The sequence below is a fragment of the Nesoenas mayeri genome, assembly GCF_963082525.1.
Source record: "Nesoenas mayeri genome assembly, chromosome: 4".
NCBI classification, from domain to species: Eukaryota; Metazoa; Chordata; class Aves; order Columbiformes; family Columbidae; genus Nesoenas; species Nesoenas mayeri.
The window spans coordinates 7,564,336-7,578,209 of NC_137540.1; the positions used below are offsets into that span (position 1 = coordinate 7,564,336).

At 39.0% G+C, this 13,874-nt stretch overlaps 1 protein-coding gene across 1 annotated transcript; it reads left to right on the top strand.

Moving 5' to 3' along the window:
* Window positions 1-207: 207 nt before the first annotated feature.
* On the top strand, window positions 208-12,910 carry RRH (retinal pigment epithelium-derived rhodopsin homolog; the record flags this gene model as incomplete). The annotated part of the gene is made up of 7 exons (XM_080343569.1): window positions 208-354; window positions 6,086-6,276; window positions 7,871-7,970; window positions 8,555-8,708; window positions 9,075-9,243; window positions 11,704-11,882; window positions 12,805-12,910. The coding sequence occupies exons 1-7, from the start codon at window positions 249-251 to the stop codon at window positions 12,908-12,910; spliced, it is 1,005 nt and encodes a 334-aa protein (XP_080199695.1). The 5' UTR covers window positions 208-248.
* Window positions 12,911-13,874: the final 964 nt, after the last annotated feature.

Below are 13,874 nucleotides of genomic sequence, written 5' to 3' on the forward strand. Positions count from 1 at the left end.
TCTGTGCTGCTCTTTGTTTTAATTAACAATCTCCTGCATAGATTGGGGGTGTAAACTTCTTTGCACTTTAGTCCAATTAAATCATGTTTGGAGGCTGTCGATGTTTGGGGGAACTCCCCCTCCCCCCTTTCTTTAGTTTTTCAGTGAGTCTGTTGAATAATGAAAGAATTTGCCTGACAGGGCTTTGTAGTGTTTCATCATCTTGATGAATTATTGCAGAGGATAGACGACAGTCTCTTTTGTCCAAAATGCATTGGAATGATTCCTCCAATTCCTCAGAAAGGGATAATGAAGCTCATTCAGCCTTTACACAGACTGAGCACAACATAGTTGCAGCTTACTTAATCACAGCAGGTATGGACATTGGCAAATTGTTGCGTAACTTTTTAGAACAGAACTGTAGATCTGAATGGTCGTTTTGTATAGTAACAGCGATGGTATTTCATTTTGTATTACACAAATATCTGACGGCTTTTCTCCATAGTTTACGGGCAAGTTAACCATCAATAGCTTAACTGAACTGTGCAGAAAACATCTAGGTTTTCTGCCTATATTTGAAGGCAATGTTGTGTCTTGAAACATGTATTTTGTTGATATGTAATTATAGAAGAGAGTGAGAATTAACTTCTGCCAGCTTGCAAAAGAGATAAAAATAGGACATAGCTGTCTCATCTTGCATTTTTCTGTGATGTGCTTGAAGCTATCTTGAGATTTCTCCTGGGCCACATGTTTGTAGAAATATATGTGTAGTCTGAGCATGTGAGCGGTTGTCTGTTAGGGGGATGTAAGGGAAGGGGTTGGAATGTGACTTAGGGGGAGGGAGCTGGTCATTAATCAGAGAAGAGCAGATTCCAGTTGCAGCTGTATTTTGCACCGATGACACATGTTAGAAAAAGAATGCTGGAAGGCTTGACATCATGTTTGTTCCTTGTGACTGCAATGACCTCTGGCTAAACTTGAATTATTATGGATTTTTGTTTTCCTTTAAAACTTTCTTATTGTTATAACCACAACTGCTTCAGCAATGTTTTTCTGAAGCATTGAGTGCTATAGTAATGATATATCAACCTGACCCAAACCTGAAACTCACCGTGTTTAAAAATAGGTCTTCTATACCTTTATTATGGAAAATTAAGTTGGTTTATACTTTATTCATAGACTGTACCATGCATTTTCTGTTATACTTAAAAATATTAATGTACTTTAGGTTTGTACTAAATTGTATTGCTGATGGTCACATTTTATATAGTGTTATGTATCTGAAGTGGTGAGAATCAAGTTGCTGTTCTGGTAAAAAGAGTATTTTTGAATGCAAAGGCAATAATTTATTTCAGGTTTTTAGAGAAATTGGTAGAACAGCTACACAGATCAGTAGACTTGTTAAAAAGCCATAGAGATGGATGCTGATCAAGTATTGGAAGGCTAGACACCCTCTGCAGTACTACCACACTATTTGCAGGTAACTGGATCTATTAGGTGCTGCAAATATGTATGATACTTGTTACATTTTAATTAAAATTGTTTACATTGTATGTAACAAGGTGGTCTTTTCAGATAGTTTGGCAACCTACTGTCAGGGATCAAAGCTATAGCAGGTGTTCAATGAGATTAACCAGAATCAACCCAGCTCTTCTTTCTTAATCTTGCACAGAAATTAAATGTCTTTAAAAATAAGAAAAAGTTGGATTACTTTGTGGTTTGATTTTTTTCTTATTATAATTGGGGGAGTCTAGTAAATCTTTCAATTGTATCTTGGACTTCGCTTTCTTACTGAGGAATGTTTTTGACAGTAAGGTCTGTAACGTCTTTGAAAGTATGACTGATTGCTTTGCAAGCGCCCTACCACAGCAAATCTCACATCTGGAAAAATTAAGCTGTGTTAACAAACAGATGTCTAAGAATAAGAGTGAAATACAGGTACAGTGTTCATCATTATGCTGCTCTTTAAAAAGTTCGAATGCTTCTCTCTTTTGCTAATAATTACTTTGTTTTCTGAGAAGGAAGTAATTGTTAAATATTGCACTCTATGGTGGTCAATCTGTTAACTTGAATGACGACAACAGGGACACTCAGGCTACTGGAAGCAACGCTGCCTCAGGGATGTCCTTCAGCTTACAATGGTGAAATGCTCTGGTATCGTTTTAAAATGCTAACTGGAAAAGTGAATTCCACCTTAGACACAGATCTACCCTTCATTGTTTTGATGCTACTACCCATGTGTTTTGCTTGACTCTGTTAGGGCTTGTATTTGCATTTTGTCTGCCTTGAGTGTTCATTGCTTCCCCGGAAGAAGGAAAATAAGAAATTCTGCTCTTGATCAGGTCATGAGGTTTTCATCTTCACAAAACTGTAAAGTTTAATTAAAGAAATATGGGAATAATTGTCTATCCCTAAGATGTTTCACAGGACAAGTGGCAGCATCCATTTGCTTTTTCTGAATCACAGGTACATCCCAGCTGATGTTTTCAGGTTACTGAAAGTCTTGGGCTTGATCTGCCCACCTTGCCCTCTAAGAAATCACAGAATCATTTAGGTTAGAAAAGATCTTTAAGATCATTGAGCCCAACTGTAAAACTAACAGTGCCAAATCTACCTCTGAACCATGTCCCTAAGTGCCACATCTACAAGTCTTTTAAGCACCTCTAGGGATGGTGACTCCACCACTGCCCTGGGCAGCCTGTTCCAATGCCCGACAACCCTTCCTGTGAAGAATTTTTTCCTGATATCCAATATAAACCTCCCCTGGCACAACTTGAAGCCATTTCCTCTTGTCCCATCACTTATCACTTGGGAGAAGAGCCCAACCCCCTCCACGCTCCAACCTCCTTTCAGGCAGTTGCAGACAGCGATCAGGACTCCCCTCAGCTCCTGTTCTCCAGGCTGAACAGCCCCAGCTCCCTCAGCTGCTCCTCATCACACTTGTGCTCCAGACCTGATTCTCAGAAACAAGGAAGAGAGAATTTCTTGAATCTACAGGTTTTTCTCACTTTGTTCAAGATGGAATCCATCTTCTTCCTAAAATTGTTAATGAGTATAGGCTTAGCAATTTCCACTTTCTCTTCCCAGCTTTGGTTTGGTTCCCTCCCCCTGCTCCATGTGTGTTGTCCCCCCCCCGCCACCTTAAGATTTGGCTCCGAAGCACTAAATTTTAAGTGTGTCTAGCAGGATCCTTTCTTTACCCTGAGGATATGAGTTTAGAGTCCTATTGCATTTCTGATTTCATTCTTGGTAGCTGTAATACCTGTTAAAACATGCATCATAAGAATCCTGTACTGTTTATAAACTCGTAATTCTATTTTGCTTCCTCCCTCCCAAGAGATGACATACTACCTGTCAACACGACAGCTGAGAGAACTGGCACTGTGTGTGCTCTTACTATGGTGTCGGTTTCAGGTCAGATCCCTGGCTCTCTGCTTTTGTTCATTTTAGGGGCTCGTAGCATCACAGTGTCATTCCTGAAATATGTGAATGTAGGAATATGATAGCTGATGGCATCTATGCGGCTATGCACCTCTAACATCATCTGTAATGTCATTTTTATGTACTAAGGAGGCTTGCAGCTGAGAACAGACATGCTTTGTGATTTTAAAAAGAAAAGGGAGAGAGAGCCAAAAATTAAGTATAATTTTGCCTCATTTGATCTTAAAATTATTGAATCTGTTAAGAGAGTTTCTGTAAGGTAGGAGATTGGTGCTGATAAATAAAATGTTGCAGTGAAACTCCTTATGTGAGTTTCAGGTATAGTTAAAAAGGTACCAATTTACATAATTGAAATGGAGAAACTTCCTTCAAAGTGGAAGAATTGGTTGTGTCCCTAGTGTTCACTATCCAAAGTATCAACTTTCTTATTTATATTTTTATGTGTTATGATTGCACTGGCTTTCCTTCTGTCCCTTTTCATATCTGTTATGGTATTAATGTAGCTCCTCCTGAGCGTAGTGGTTCAGATGGAACTTCTGATGTGTGTTTGGCTTTAGAAATATCTGCCTCAGTTTGATGCACTGCAGTGTGTCCTGGTATGTATAAATGACCGCCAGTGATGGAGTCCACAGGAATTTCCATGATTTGAAGGAATTTCCATATTGATACCACTTGAAGTCTTCAAAATTCAGCTGTAGAGCTGAAGTGCTTGAACCTGATTCTTGCCCTCAGGTTTTCTAACCCTGCTGATTTGAGGTTATTGTTTGAACTGTAGCGTGTTTGTAGTCTGAATATAAACGGATGTTAGAGATTTCAACTCGGTGCTGCAGCATTGACAGTGACAGAGGTGGAGGAACACTGTGTAATATTTAAAAACCTTATTGCCCTTTCCACAAAGGCACGTCAGCAAAAGCTGAGCTTTGTGTGTCGGGTTTTATGGAGTCAATAGAAGAGCAGAAGTCCCCCCAGTGAGGGTGATGGATTGCGAGGAGACTGGAGCAGGATGGACAGTGACTGTGAAAGAAGATGGGTCTGCTTTTGGAAACCCACATTCAGTATGACAGCCATTCACTCCGCCTGCTTACAGAATTATGCCTCAGATCTGTGATGGTGAAAACTATGGTGTTTTGATCCATAGGTTAAAGTTTTTAATTAAAAAAAAATCTGAGAGGCATTTCCATGGAAAATCTGTCATTAGACTTTTACCAAAATAACATTGCCCTACACACTTGTTATTTAAGGACTCCAGACTATACAAATGTTTGTGAGTTTAGGATTTGGCTCAGTGATGCTGTAACAGCTGTGCCAGATTAGGGAATCTATGAACAACTTACATATTCCTGTTGTTATTTACAAGTCATTTTTTTTAACACTTGTATTTGCTTAAACATGTTGGAATTCTCCATTTTATTGATAAGGGCTGTGAGTCTCTGCTGAGGTTCAAGGGGGAATTTTAAAATTTATTAGCTCTATATTAATAGCTTGTATTAACAGTGGGTTAGTAAAACTTCAGAGGATGGGGGTTTGCTCTGGATTTCTCTGCAACAGGCTAGAGTCTGAAGAGAATAAAACCACAAGAAAGAAACCACTTGGTTTTCTGGGAGTGCCATGTAAACTCACTCTAAGAGCCATTTAGAATGATTTGGCTAAGAAGGAGAAATAGCAGGAGAAAAGGAGAATCTGGAGGTTTTAACGTAGGTCACCAGGATCAGAAAAGCTTGCTGAGGCACAGGGTCCTGCGCACCTCGAAGAGCATTAGGTCCAAAGCAAAATTCAGAGGGACTGGGCAAGAAGGGAGGAAAATGTACATTTTAGCTTTAGTTCTGTATGTCTTTATTATGACGCTTTGTCTACTGGCCACTTCTTCTGTTGTCTAATAATAGACTTCAGATGCAGTTTGAGTCAAGCCAGAAGAAAGATGTTTTAAAAGACACAGATTAGCGAGGCAGGAGCAAGTTCAGTGCAGAGCTGGACTTTGACCATGGCTGTGATACAGCTCTAGATCTTGTCAGGTGGAGGAAATAGCTGTGGTGCAGGCCCAGCCATGCTGCTGTGGAAGGCTGTGTGGATCATCCAGACTGCTGGACAAGACTTAGAAGCTACAATTTGCAGCAACCTGAGCCAACTCTGATGCTTGCAGAGAGTTGGGACCTCATGAGCAGAGCAGGGAGTCAGTCTGGCTAGGATAATGGTAGCAAAGTCAAAGCTTCTGTACTCCTTTTGCCAGGATGGTTGTCTGAGTACAAGTGGAAACTCTGCTCAGGTGGTGCCACGGTCCTACTGCTAGATCAGATGCATCATAAGCCCTGCTTTTTTTTGCCATTCACCACCCTGTATTCTTTTTTTTTTTGCCATGGAAGACAGCACTGTGCTCGGTGGCTGGAGTGTTTGAATTGTAATCCTAGATGCTTTTGAATTTCTGCTGTGCTTGTTGTCATTGCATTGGTAGTCCCGGATTTGGCAAACGCTCCACTTTTGGCCTTTAGTGAATCTGAGTGAAAAGGTCGTCTCTTCTTTTCATGTGTCTAGTCTCCTCAAAATTGAGCTGGACTGAAAATAAAGCTTGTTTAGGACTTAGATATTACAATCAGCTGCATTTTCTCCTGCATGTATATTACTTGCTGGTGTGTATGTTTCTTAAAGTTTCCCTTTTCTGTTTTTACAGGAGTGATAAGCATTTTCAGTAACATTGTCGTGTTAGGCATCTTTGTTAAGCACAAAGAGCTTCGGACAGCAACCAATGCGATTATTATCAATTTGGCTTTTACTGACATTGGTGTTAGTGGCATTGGTTACCCCATGTCTGCTGCCTCAGACCTGCATGGAAGCTGGAAATTTGGATATACCGGATGCCAGGTATTGCAATTCAGTCAGAAAGAAAGTTTTCAGCACTTAAAAGGAAGCTAAGAAATAAGTAGTATCTCAGAGATAAGGTGGAGATGCAAAATTTTACCTTAGACTTGAAGCTTATGTTCTGTAATGTCAATGACTTCTGGATATAGGTTTTCATGTGAATTTAATTCCAAGTATATTTATAATCTGAAAACATTAAAGTGTAACCTTATATTTATGAATTAGAGTTTTTAAAGTCATTTTAAGAAGGCTTAGGAAATGAAATCCCCAAATGAAGGAGGTTATGAGTAGCACATGCACATTTGATGACTTATTTGATAGTTAAAAGACTTTGGATGGGGCTCCTGTTTTGTTGATGAGCTTGACAGATCTTAATGTGTTCTGCTTGGCAAATACATGTTATTTTGGGTGGCACTATTAGGATATCCAAAATGAAGACCTGCAAGGCTATTAGTCTTCATTAAAGATTCAGCCTACTTTTAATAGCTGTCTTTTTTTTACAATAGACTGACTGCAAAATTATACTTCCATAGCAGAGAAATGATGACCTTTGCTCACTGAGTATTGTGATTTAAATCTACTTTTGTAAAAGACTGTTGGGTTAAGTGCTCAGGAAAATTAGTAGCTATGTGAAGGTGTATGCTGAAAATGTGACTCAAGGGAAGTATTAGCAACACTACACATTTTGGACCTTTATATAATGGATGTTTATATAACAACAATCTGACATCACTTGCCTGAGTATACAGTTTTTTCAAGCTCAAAATTCAGTCACTGTTTGACATGAAGCCTTACTTTTAACATCTTTGGGTTTAGACTGACTCGTGGGTTGAATTTGATGTGAAATCTCACTACCAATGCTTTGGGAGATCATGGGAAACACGACTCATGTCAACCTAAACCAAATGAATCCTGTGAAATGAGATGGCTGAATGTCATGTGGTTCTATTACAACTGCTGGTGGCACGGGGGCTGGCACAGGGCTCTCTCTATTTCTGGGGTGTCGGTGGTAACACAGCCCTCGCCGCCATCCTTCCTGGTCAGACTGCCCATGGGATGATGGGGCAGATGCATTTGGAGCGCGTTAGGATTGCAGCAAGTGTCACTCTGTGCAGATCTGACACATGTAAAAATGGGGGCTGATGGGGAAAATCAGTGTACAATGTCTGCGAAATGTGTGGTTATACAACAGAGGAAGGAGTGACAATTCAGGACCTCACATTTGCTAAAAGCCATAATTTTTTGATGAAACAACTGCTTTTCATATTTTTTAACATATATTGAAAACATTAATTGAACCCCCCAAAACTCTTCACCTCTGAATCTCAAAATTTGCTTATTGAAGTGTTGTGTTTGTTTTCTTTTTAAACTACTGTCTTTAGGATTTCTGATATGCACACAAGCAGGTTGCTTTTCAAATGTTTAATTTTAAATGAGCCAGCTCCAAATTGCCTGCATTGAATTAGTTCCTTCAGTACTTTGCTTGTGGAAGAGAACACTGTCCAAATGTAATTTATTTTAGCGCCTTCAATTGTGCTTGTACCCTTGAAACATTTCTTAGAGAGGGTTTTGTTGTGTTTGTTTGTTTTAATTTCAGATCTATGCTGCCTTAAACATCTTTTTTGGGATGGCAAGTATCGGTTTGCTTACTGTTGTTGCAGTTGACCGTTACCTGACAATCTGCAGGCCTGATATAGGTACTGTATTTATGAGCAAAAATCATTCACTGTTGGGCTTCTATGAAATAAGAAACTAACTGTATTGTTTTCTCCATTAATTACTCCATAGTTAAAGTGCTGGGCATAATTTGAAGTTAGGGCATGATCCTACAGCACTTGGTTAAGCAGGTTATCTAGTGTGCATGGATGGTACTGCTTGTAAAAGTGAAAATTTCACAACTAGGCTGTTATTCTGTTTGCAAGTTGTATGTTCATGGCTGTTTACGGTCTTTAGAGGGCTGCTCTATACACAGAAGCACATGAGAAGCCTACATCATGCAAAGATGTACTTGAATGCACTGTTGCATAACAAGCTTTTAGGCATACGGTCAGGTATTGCCTGCATGCTGTGAGCTGGGATGGGTGATGCTATTTCAGTGGCATTTAAGGCCTGAAAGCTTGAGGTGATGTTTAGCAGTGTGAAACAGTTACACTACAGTGTTTGGGAGTGTGGCCCTTTGAAAGGATCATTATTAACCTGGTGTGTGCTTGCTGGAAGCCACTTGTCGTTCAGGTTCAGCATCGGAATGAAGCAAAAGGTGATTTTATGTGCTTGGCCACAGGGAGAAGAATGACCACCCGTAGCTATGCCGCTCTAATCCTTGCTGCCTGGATAAATGCAGTCTTCTGGGCTTCCATGCCTACTGTAGGCTGGGCTAGCTACGCTCCGGATCCCACGGGAGCAACTTGCACAGTAAATTGGAGGAAAAATGATGTGTAAGATGCCCCTTCACCCTTCCTTTTAAATTTGCTGGCTCACTGAAGGCTAAGATTATTTAATTCACTGCTATATGAGCATAACTTCTTTCTGAAGTATGAAACCTGATTTATAACAATAATTTTTAAACAATGGAAATAGTATAGAGCAATTCTAGAAAAAAAAACCATAGGAATTGAATCATGTTTGAAAAATGTAAGGCTTGCAGTTTCTAATATAAAAAAAAAAGAGCTGAAGAAAATTTTCCTAATTCTTTAAAAGCTTACTTTAAAATTTCATAATAAATCAAAATATCAAATTCTTTAGTAGCTTTTCCTGGATGGCTATTTGTAAGTTACTGTGTTTTTGTTTTTCTGTCTTATCAGGTCCTTTGTTTCCTACACAATGAGTGTAATTGCTGTTAATTTTGTTGTACCTTTAACAGTCATGTTTTACTGTTATTACAATGTTTCCCGGACAATGAAACAATACGCCAGCAGTAACTGCCTAGAGAGCATCAACATAGATTGGTCTGACCAAGTAGATGTGACAAAGGTATGGCAAATGAGAACATGGTTTGTTTTCAGGATGTTCTTTTGTGTTAAAGTATTGGGGGCAAAGGAAAAATACAGCCTTTTAAGCTTTTCTGTTTACTACATTTTCCCCCTTTCCTTTCTTACTAGATATTAAATGAAATTTAGCCTTGGTGGAAACTCTTGGCTTGACTTTTAATGCTAGATTCTTTACTTTTGGCATCTTTCCAGATGAAAAGCTACATTAAATGATGGGAAAATTGTGGATTTTCCTTGCCTCTGCTCTCTGTCATTAAACAGAAATATGCTTCAGAGGTGTCCTAGGAGGACTTTTTGTGTCTGCAGAGTCCTTGGGCCTTCTGCCAGGTTCACAGGTGTACCTGGTCTGAAATGGAATGGTCAAGTCTGGTTTGAGCCCATGACCTAGAAATGAACGTGCATTTCCAAGCTCCTGAGCCGTGTGATTCCATTCCCTTGCTCTTTTCAGTCTGTTGAGCTTATCTGTTTCTTATGTAAACAGTAGCAAATGTGAGTTATGGCATAAAATGATATATCCCGCCTGGAAGGTTGACATTCTTTTAATGTATAAAAGTCCTTGAGAAGGCTTCATGTTCACTCACTCCTTTGATTTTGTGTGAAGATATGATTTATGGTTGGGCATGATAAAAAAAGTGCGAGAGAGTGGACAGAAGAGTATTTAACTGTGCTTTTGAATTACTTATCAAGGCAAACTTAACATTCCTTGGAAAACTTTCTCATTGCTAATTTCTGAAAAGTTGTGTTTTTATCTAAAAATAATAATTTGAGAATTTTGCTCTTCTGAAGAATTTTCAGAATACTTGAAAATTAGAATTCAGTTATAAATTTAGACTCGCATTTGTGAATAAACTGCATTTTTCCTGCTTTGCAGTTAAAGACACTGAGTTGTATTAAAACAAACAAACTAACAACCCCAAGGTTAAAGCTTTGGAGTTAGGCAGTATCCTTCTTTCAAACTGGACCGTTTGCTTTTTCACAAATTAGCATCTTGTAAGCTTTCCGCTCACCAAACAAGCTTCTAAATGAAAGCGTTCTTTCTTTACATTATTATCAATAGGTTTGAGCTTGAATTTGAATTTAAGTAGAAATCTTCTGTGAAGACTAACCCTGCTTGTGTATTGATTATACTCTAGAGCAGTAGCCATTTGCTTCTGTTTCTCATTTTGTTCATCATGGGATTAAGGGAGCAGAGCATCTCCCTTATGAGGAAAGGCTGAGGGAGCTGGGGATCTATAGCTTGGAGGAGACTGAGGGGTGAACTCATTAATATTTACAGATATATAAAGGGTGAGTGTCATGAGGATGGAGCCAGGCTCTTCTCGGTGACAACCAATGGTAAGACAAGGGCTAATGGGTTCAAACTGGCACACAAGGTTCCACTTAAATTTGAGAAGAAACTTCTTCTCAGTGAGGGTGACAGACACTGGAACAGGCTGCCCAGGGGTTGTGGAGTCTCCTTCTCTGGAGCCATTCAAACCTGCCTGGACACCTTCCTGTGTAACCTCATCGGGGTGTTCCTGCTCCGGCGGGGAAATTGGACTGGATGATCTTTTGAGGTCCCTTCCAATCCCTAAAATTCTGTGGTTCTGTGCATGACTGAATAAGGGTATAGGTCAACAGCACAGGGGAATCCTGTACACACAAAGAACCCTGCAGTTTTGTTTGGTTTTCTAGTGTTTTGTTTTGTCCTCTTGATTAATTTGAGATTTCCATTCTGGTTTCCATTACTGATTCGTGTACCTGACAGAAGCCAGAGAAGTCTGTCCCGGTTGGTTCCTCTCCTGCCCTCTCAATACCCCCAGTTTGTTGCTGCTCAGTTCTGGCTGTTTTGTGGTGTGTTTTTGGGCATGAGCCTCAGCGTGCCCAGACTGCAGGCAGAGAAGACATGACTGCTCAGATATCTCCCCAGTATGATGCTTGAGCATGACTATCATGCCTCATTAAATCTATCAGACACTTCTGAATTCCTTAAGCATACGGACTGAGTCTTTGTGTCCTAGAATATTTATTTTATTTGGCTGTACCATAGTTAAGCCTTGTGAAATGTTTTTATTCACAGCCTTATTAAACATTTAGCTTAGATTCTTTCTGTCTATTAATATTTATTATTTGTAATAGCATCCCAGAGTGACCTGTCATAATTCATGTGTGAAGCCCTCTCTGGCCATTTAAACTTCTGATGGACAGATTTAACATAATCAGTGGTGCTGACTGTGAAGGAAGATTGTATGTAATGAAATAACAGCATGGCAGTGTGATCTGCTCTTAAATTCCCAAAGTGAAATTTCATTGTAATCTGTCAAAATTCGTCAGTCCTGCTTGTTTACGTGTTGTTATTTGGTTCTGGATAGTTCTATTTTCACATGGGTGCATGTGCTTTTGAGGTTAGGTTGTGAGGTCTTTGGGTAAAACCGGTTGTGTGTCTGTTCCTCTTGTTTTACAGATGTCTGTTGTGATGATTGTAATGTTCTTGGTGGCATGGTCTCCATATTCTATTGTGTGTTTATGGTCTTCATTTGGAGACCCAAAGAAAATTTCTCCTGCAATGGCCATCATAGCTCCTCTGTTCGCAAAATCTTCCACATTCTATAATCCCTGCATTTATGTTGTTGCAAACAAAAAGTAAGTGTTCCTAATTCAGTACCAGTCCACTTCATTAATGTAGTGTATCATCTAATTGTAGAAGGATCATCTGTAAAATACAACAAACTGATTTGTGAAGAGATCAAAGGGTAAAGCGCTGTTTATTTACCAAAGATGACCTTTTTGACAGGAAGATCTAAAAGAAATTGTTTTGGTCATCATCAAAACATATTGATTTGATAAAGATTTTTGAGAACACATTAACAAAGATTGTGTAACATAGTTTTGGAAGTCACTTTGTGGTTTCTCGAAAGGACTCAGTACAGAATTTGGGTTGCATCAGCATTGGACTGGTTTTAATGACTGTGGCCAAAATGTGGTGGCTTGGTGACATGTAACCTCTGTAGATTTCCTTGCTTGATTTGGGATGTGTCATATTCTGGCTGATTAAGATGGATTGACACTTTTCGTCAAAGTAAATAAGCTAAGCCTGTTCTTCTGGTTTGAGCAAATCTATCAAATGGTTCTAATCAATCCAGTGCCCCTGATTGAGAACTCAGTTTTGCAAAGAAGCATCCTTCATTTCTCTACCAACCCAGAAGCAGAGCTGTGATCTCTGTCTAGGTGAATTTATCTGATCCTGTTGAGTCAGTGAAAAAACATCTAATTTTTTCCCCATTCTGCAAGTTCATATTTGTCGTAGCTATACTCTGTCCTGGGATAAGCAAAAACTGCCATAACCCCTATTGTAGAAGAAACATTGAACTTAACTTAGTTATACATGTACATGGAAGTGAAAAACACTCCAGTCCTTTGAATTCCAAATACTCAAATTTTTATTAAGCAAGTTTTACTAAAAGTTAAAAATTATTTAATACTTAAGGTTGACTTACCCAGTTTTCCTTTGTATTTGATTCTCCAGCTAATGATCTTTCTGCTTTCCTTTTCTTATCCTTTGCAGGTTTCGGAGGGCAATCCTGGCAATGGTGCGATGTCAGACAAGACAAGAGATAACTATAAGCAATGCCTTGCCCATGACTGTGTCTCAAAGTGCACTGACATCATAGAACCCGTGTCATTTGTCTGCATAAGTTACATGGAAAGGAGTGAAATCTGGGTTAAAGTTAATTGATTAATCTTTTGGAATAATAATCTGCCCTGGCCAGCCAGCTGTTTTCTGTTAATCACAGAAATCTTTTTAGATAGGTTAAGAAGACAAAAAACCAAAAACTACTAAGACTTTAATTTTTGAGAGTGAGGTTTATTGGCCCAACATGTCTGTCCCAAACAAAAAAGGCTGGTGAGGTGGTTGCTATGTCTCTTACAGGGTTGGACAAGGCAACACAGGGACAGGGAGAGACTGAAGCAGGAAATGTTTAGGTTCAATACATAGATTTTGCACCTGTAATTCCTATAACGAACTACTTTCCGTCAACTTTCCTTGAAAGTTTTCCAGACTTGAATTATTCTGCATTCTCCTTGTGTGAATATATTTCTATACGAAGCGTACAAGTTGATATGCTTTGCAAAGTTCTGTTTTTGTGAATATGTTAAGGTACCAAAATACCTAGTCAAACCCTGTAGAACCTATTTTTGGCTTTTAGGATTTTGAAGGAGTTTCAGGATATTTAATGTATTTTTAAAGTTTTGGCTCACACAAACAAATGGATTTAGTAGTAGTGTGGTTCTAGTGCTTATGACTGCACAGCAAATGCTGAAAATGAGACAAAATGCACCCTAAAGCTTGACACCTGGGAGGCACATAAAACCGAGTAAATATTTATGGTCATTTCTCATAATTTCTAAATCAATCTCATGGTTATATAGGTCTGTCGTGTAATTTTTAAAAATATCTTTGTTGACATGAACAGAGGATTTGTTCAGAATGGAAGAGATGACTGTGTATAGATCTATTTATGAATGATAGTATATGCACTCTTGATGGTTCTCAGATTTTGAGAATAAATATCTTCTATTATTATGTATGCATGCACCTGAAGTCTGGCTTTGCAGTGTGTAACTTATTTGAAA